The following is a 6,971-nucleotide window of genomic DNA, read 5'->3' as shown; positions in this document are numbered from 1 at the left end:
CTTTGCAGACTGGGGGCCAGCCTGGCAAGCAACTTGTGAGAGATGGGACTCTAGGCTCACAGCCAAGATAGGGACCAGGAAGAGAGAGACAGGAAGCTACCACACACTTAGGAGCCTGTGGCCTTTATTCATGCCACCCCCCACCCCCAAGTAGAGCCAGAGACCCGGGGCTCAGGGTTGCACCCTCCAAGTCCCCTACCCCAGAACACTCCTGTGAGCCAGAAGTGGATAAAGTGCTGGTGTGTGATGATCCTCTGGGGAAGGCCAAAGGGATCCAGAGCCCCACCCCTGGGCCAAGACAGTGGGAGGAGGGACTCTTCTGAAGGGCAGGAAATTGCCCTAGGTACCCAGAGGGTGTGGAGGGAGAGCCAGCCACCTACCACCACCATCACCTTGGGGGCCAGTGGGGTTGGGGAACTCAGATGCAGTCCTGGGCGGGAGAGAACTGAAAAGGGAGCCTTTGCCAAGGAGCCCTAAGGGGGTGGGGCCAGGAAATGGACAGCTTCTGCCCCCTGTGGAAGGAAGTGGGGGAAGAGGGGAGGCCTCCGTGGTCTCAGAGAATGGGACAACCCCTCCGGCGCTTATTCTTGCGAACCTGGAGGCCGGCCCGAGTGGCCATCTCGAATACCTCCCTCACCCCCTCCTTGGTCTTGGCCGAGCACTCGAGGTAGCCAAAGGCACTGATCCGGTTCGCCATGTCCCGGCCCTCCTCAGATCGCACAGGTTCCTGAGAAGACAGAAAGCTAGATGTCAAAGGAAGCTGGTGGCCAAGTGTACCTCTCCCCATTAGACCTGTAAGGTATAGTGACTAGAACAAATACCTCCCTCAACCAACAGACCACCCAACTCTCTGGACAGTTTCTGGGCAAGGACCCAAGACATTTACATTAAAAACGGTCTCCCTTGGCCCAGTTACCCCATGGTACACCCTCCTCTGGCCCAAATAGTATCTGCTGCCTCCTAACCAACCTTCCCCACCACAGTTCTCACACTCCATGCTCTACCGAAAGAATTTCTCTATCACCGATGGGACCAGGTTTAGGACTTGGCCATAATTATCCCTCTGGGAACGTCCACATTCCTCATCCTGGCAACTTGTGTAATAAGCCCTAGTCCTCTGGCCAGAGTCACTTTACTGGTAAGCCAGCGCCCTCACTCTCCAGGCCTTCTGGCCTTTTCCAATGCCCGCCTTCCCCTGTCCATGTCTCCTCACACCTCCCAGGTATACACTGATGGCCTGACCTGCAAACCCCAAGCAAAACACCTATTTTAAGAAGCTGCCTTCGATGGTGGGTACTCCTCTTAATAGTCCTGACCCAACAGGAAGGGACAATAGATGACATTAAAATGCCAAGTGACCTTAGACAAGTCACAATTTTGACCATTTCATCAGACATTGGACAGGAGACAAAGGGCCCTTCCGGTTCTTCCTCACCAGGGAGGTCAGTTGGAATGTAGGCCTCACGAGGGTCATCAGCCCTTCCAGGGGCTCCTGGCTTGGCCACCCCACCCACCTGCTTCATCTTGGCCAGCTCTCTCCTGGTATGTTCGTCTTGCCTTAGGTCCTTCTTATTCCCCACTAGGATGATGGGCACGTTGGGGCAGAAGTGCTTCACCTCCGGGGTCCACTTCTCAGGAATGTTTTCTGTACAGACATGTCCTAGCAGGTGTCAGTGCCTCCACTTAAGCTAGAAACCCTCCCCCCACTGCCCCCTGGGGCCCCCTTCTCCCCCCAGAGCAGTTAGAAGCTCTAGGGCACAACAGTCCCTTGCACAGCTCAGAGCACCCCCCCCGCCCCCACAGTACCCCCTTTGAGCCCTCCCAAGGATCACAGTGCCCCCCCCCCAGCCCCAGCACAAGTGACTAACAGCACCCGGTCTCAGAAGGTGGGTGAAATGTGCCAAGATGAGCTACCTCGGGGTGGCTGATTCCAAGAGCTCCCCAGTGCCCTTCCTCCATTGCCCTCACCCCCACCTCACCCAGGCTGTCGGGGCTGTCAATGGAGAAGCACATGAGGATGACATCAGTGTCCGGGTAGGAGAGAGGCCTCAACCGATCGTAGTCCTCCTGCCCAGCTGTGTCCCATAGCGCCAGCTCCACCTGCCGCAGGGGGCCAGTGAGTACCTGCCTGCAGGTCCCAGTTCTACCCCTCCCTGACCACCCAGAGGTCCTCTGAAACCATGGGTCCTTTAGGTTTACTCAACAGCTATCTCTTGAGCACTTGGTGTGTGCCAGGGACAATGTTAGTCACCGTCCCGCAGTATAAATTTGGTGAGTTTCTAGAAATCCTGAGACATGGGTGCTTGATCTGTATGTAGCTTATGAGCTATTGTTGTGAGCACCACGATTTGATTTTAAGTCACAAAGCCCTTTGAAGGAAGCCTTACCACTCCATTTTGCAGTCAGAGGGGCTTAAACTCAGAGGCAAAAGGACTGGGCCCAGATTACAGAGTCAGGGCGTAGAGACCCAGGAAGTGTGGCTAGGTTTCCTAAAACTACAATTTGGCTTCCTAACTTGCACTGGTTCCAGCAGGGAGAGTGGAGGAGGGAGTGGGTCGGTGGTGAGGAAGGCTATCCAAGGTCCACAGCAACGGGGTGGGGGCTCCCAGGGGGAGACAAGAAGGGTTCTTGGCCTTCACCTGCTTGCCGTCCACCTCTATGTCTGCGATGTAGTTCTCGAAGACCGTGGGGACGTAAACTTCGGGGAACTGATCCTTGCTGAAGACGATGAGGAGGCAGGTTTTCCCACAGGCCCCATCCCCCACAATCACCAGCTTCTTTCGGATCGCAGCCATGGCTGGGGCTGACAGGAAAAAGGGTAGATTTGGGGAAAAGCCAGTAACACCAAGAATGTTTCTTTGGGGGCTCCCCAAGACCTGGAAACCGAGGTCTCCAGCAAAGGGAGGGAAAGAGGCCTGCCCTGGTGTGTTCTTGTCAAGAACCAATCGTTCAGACAACTGATCTTGAAATCGTAATCTCTGGGGCAGGGGCAGGAGCAGGAGCAGGTCTCCCTGGACAGGTCAGAATATGAAGGCGGGAGAACCACCCACCTGGGAGCCAACTATGGGGTTCTGGACACTTAGAGGGGTGCTCAGGGATTAGGGACATACCCGGAAGAGGCAGCTTGAATCTGGTACATATACCAGGCCTTCAAGTCAGACTTCATGCGCTAGCAGGATTTTGATACTTGTTTTCAAGTTTCATAATCACTAGGGTCCAATCAAGAACACATTGTCCCTCACTCAGGACAAGTCATGCCTGCCTCGCCACAAGTGAGGAGTCCCTCTCCCACAGGCTGGCAGAAGCAACGAACAGGTGACAGGTGGGTAAGGGAAAGCGTCCTGAGCGTTTGGACAAAGATCATCTCCCTCAGTCCCCGGAAGCCTGCAAAGGTGGATGGCATGCTTCCTTCCCATTCTGACACACTAGGAAAGTGAGGCTCAGGAAGGTTACAATGTGTGTTCCGAGTCATGACAGGGATGGCATTCAGGGCACACAGGGCTGTGTGACTCTGGAGTCTGTTGCCTTTTCTACCTATCACCCCCCAGTAATGGGAAAAAGAGGGGGCAGGGAAACCCAGATAGAGGGCCTCGGCAGCCAACCAGCTTCCCGGGCCCACCCCAGTCCAGTCCCCAAAGCCAGCCCCGAGTCACACAAAGGAGGCTCAGTCCCGGCAGTGCCCACAGCCCACATTCGGGCAGTCTGCCCTCCTCCCCCCTTCCTCCTGGGCCTGGCAGCAACACTGGGTCACTCAGCCCCAGGCAGGGGACAATGACCACACTGTAGGGAGCCACACATCCACCACAGCAGAGTGACAGAGAATAATCCACTAGGGAATCACCTCCACCCATCCTCTGGAACAGCCCCTTCCCCCCCGCCCCCACTCTGTCCAGCTCACCCCCAGGCCCTGCCTACCACTCCTCCCTGTGACTCAGGGCAAAGAGTCAGCTTCCTGAGGTTTCCGTGTGTCCCCGGCCCCCAACACACCCAAATGAGCATCTGCACAGTTCATCACACCTAGCCGGCCTCCCTGCCCCTGAACTGAGCCTCACTTCCTCCCTCCCTGGGGAGAGCAGCTGCCTCCAAGCCGTCTGAGGTTCCCAGGCCTCCAGCCTGGAAGGAAGGGAGGGCGGGCTGCAGAGCCTAGATGGCCATCCAGGCTGTTGGGAAGGGGGAGGGGGCTAGAACCGGAGCCGGAGCTGGGAGGAGCTCCCAAAAAAAGAGCTGAACTAGGGCCAGTCGCCTCACCAACCAGGCAGCGAGCAGTTAAGAGAGAAGGGGATGGTAACCTGATCTCAGCCCTAAACCTGGCTTTTTCTCTCAGTCCCACATCCTGTCAAACTGGGCTGAACTCCTGTACTCCCCACAGACCACCACCACCCCACAGCCCTGGCTTGGGCTGCCTTTTAGGAAAGCGAATACCCCAAGCCCAAAGCTGGTTCTCTCCAAACAGTGGGATCCTGGGTGGCCTCCCTACTCTCCAACACACACACACACACACACACACACACACACACACGGGCACAAAACTGGGATGAGGAAGTGGATATGAGTCAGAGAGAATTTATAGGACTTGAGAGGATACGGCCACACTCTCCCCACCACAAAAGGGGCTCCCTTCCTGGTACCCCGAGAGATGGCAAGAAGGCATTCACCATGCCAGTAGATCCTTTCAAAAATGGAAACCACCTTCAGAAAGGGGGTTCTCCCTGGAAATTCTGCCCAGGGGATCAACTCATCCCTTCCACTCCTGCTAGTTCCACTGGTCCAGCAGTGCAAAAACAGGCTGGAGCAGCCCCATCTGGGACATGACCACCATGGTGACAGTCACCACCACGGTGACAATCACCACCATGACAAGTACAGCTGCTTAGGTGTGAGCACGCCACTGGCCGCCTACAGCAGATTAGTCTCAGTGGCACCAGATGGTGGGAGGCACAGGACAGAATTCAGAGGCAAGGGCATGCATTAAATGACCTGGAGCCCCCCTCTCAATGAGAAGACTTTCCCTTCAGGCTCTCATTGGACAAGAAGAGCAGCTGGCCTAGGCCCAGACCAAGCCACTAGGCCCAAGGCCAACATGGCAAGGAAAACAGCTCCCTGTGAGAGGCAGCGCCAGAAGAACTGCCCCACTGACCCTAAGACGGTCAGCAGCGGCCCTTTCCCAACCCCACCCGGACCTGACACAGAGGCTGGAATGGAGCCCGAAGCTCCTGGGTGCTGCGTGCAGACAAGACATCCCACCGTCTCCTCAATCATTCTCTAGATTTCCAGATGACCCAGAGCTGGGCTGTCCCCTGTAGGCCAGCCCTGAGGGCCAGAGAACGAATCCGATTCCACCTCAACTTTAAAACCAGAAGAGAGCGCAGGACTCAGCCTCGGACCCTCCCAGCACAAAGCCCCAGGATAATCTCCGGCCAGGTTTGTGGGGGTGCAGGGAGGGAGGGGTCTGGAAGGGAGGAGATTCTTGCATACATAAAAACGAGCGAGATCCTTCCCAACCTCCCCTACATCCCGCCCCAGGCACACTCCATGGAACCGTCTAGGAAGGCGTCCAGACCTCTGGGAGCTGTGGCAGGCCCCACTCGGTCACACCACGCCCCTATTCCCGCCATTCCGCCGGCCCGGCCTGGGGGAATTCCCACCTCCAGCCGGATTCGAGCCCAGACCCACACCCCGGCCCAGGTCCATATCGGGCCGACCCGCCAGCGAGTCTGAGCGCCTGGACTGGGGCTCCCTCGCGGAGACCCAAGTTGCCTCCTGGCTTCTCGCCCGGCGGGACAGATTCCGGGAAGCCGGGCGGGGAAGGGCAGGGACACAGGCTCGGACACAGAAGGCCAGAGGCCCCGCCGGGCAGTTCCCGTAGTGGGGTAGGGGAGAGCCCTCGCCGCGGCCCAGGGAGGGGCCAGCCCGGCCGACTCCCGCACAGTCCCGACGCCGCGCGTCCCAGGGGAAGGAGGGTGGCCTGCGCTCTGGCCGAAGCCCCCTCCCCTCCCGGCGGCCCGAGCTCCGGCCAAGCGGAGGGCGAAAAGTGCTCTCCCGGGAACGAGTTCCCGGGACACCCCGCCACCCCAGCCCCCGGCCCCGGGTACCTTCCGCTCCGCTGCCTCCAGCTGCGTGGCCAGTGCCGGAGGCTGAGACTGACCCGGGGGGCCCTGCCCCGCCCTCCTTCAGCGCCGCGGCGGGGAGAGGCGGGCCCGCCAGGGGGAGGGACCGGCCGGGGGCGGGGGGTCGGCCCTTGGCTCCGCCTGCCCACCGCCCAGCCTGGGGCCTCCACGGCTTGCCCAGGCTACTAGCGGGGGTCGAGGGTGGGATCACCGGGCGGTCGGGGAGTGGGCGGCGGGTGGGACCCCTCGAAGACCCAGCCTCTACCCCACCTTCCAGCCCCCAGGGGCGGACCGGCGTCGGGAAAGTTGTGAGGCGCCCGGGGTGGGGTCGGGAAAGGGCCGCTGCTGCCCTCCCGTGGCCAACCCGCCACGCGCGCCTACAGCTCCCGGGACCTCGCGGGAGGGGTCTGCGGAAGACGCCCCCCACACACACCCCGCCCCGCCCCGGCTCGTAAAATCCTGTCATGGAAGTACTGCCCAACATCACGCCCCAGCCCTGAGGACTTTTCAGATCCTTTGAGACCCAGGCCACCTTTCCACTTGACCATTTCCTTTCCCCTGCCTGGAATTTCCTTGAGTCCAATTACTGCGTACCCCTCAAAGGGTATTCCTGGAGGCCTTTCCTGATCCCCAGCTGGGAAGTCAACTTCTACCCACCAATGCGTTATTTCGGTGCCGCTAGGGACACTTGGCCCAGTCTGATGTGTCACATTGGGTTATTTACCTACGGGTGTGTCTCTTTTCCTCCTGAGGTGGATGATGACGGAGGATGAGAAGTCTGCCGCTACTTCATTAGTTTGTGACCTGTTTGCTACATAGCTCAGCCCTTTGGGAGCTCATTGGGGATCTTTGGGATAAGTGTAC

The 6,971-nt window shown here is 58.8% G+C and overlaps 1 protein-coding gene across 1 annotated transcript; it reads right to left on the bottom strand.

The window, feature by feature from the left end:
- Window positions 1-107: 107 nt before the first annotated feature.
- On the bottom strand, window positions 108-6,248 carry RHOC (ras homolog family member C). The gene is made up of 5 exons (XM_004769801.3): window positions 6,093-6,248; window positions 2,640-2,803; window positions 1,980-2,100; window positions 1,515-1,645; window positions 108-727 (listed from the first exon to the last, which is right to left on the bottom strand). The coding sequence occupies exons 2-5, from the start codon at window positions 2,793-2,795 to the stop codon at window positions 554-556; spliced, it is 582 nt and encodes a 193-aa protein (XP_004769858.1). The 5' UTR covers window positions 2,796-2,803; window positions 6,093-6,248; the 3' UTR covers window positions 108-553.
- Window positions 6,249-6,971: the final 723 nt, after the last annotated feature.

Source organism: Mustela putorius, unplaced genomic scaffold, assembly GCF_011764305.1.
Source record: "Mustela putorius furo isolate JIRA1106 unplaced genomic scaffold, ASM1176430v1.1 tig00000585_pilon_pilon_pilon, whole genome shotgun sequence".
In the NCBI taxonomy this organism is placed as follows: domain Eukaryota; kingdom Metazoa; phylum Chordata; class Mammalia; order Carnivora; family Mustelidae; genus Mustela; species Mustela putorius.
Note: the sequence above shows the minus strand (reverse complement) of the source record. Positions and strands in the feature narration are given on the sequence as shown.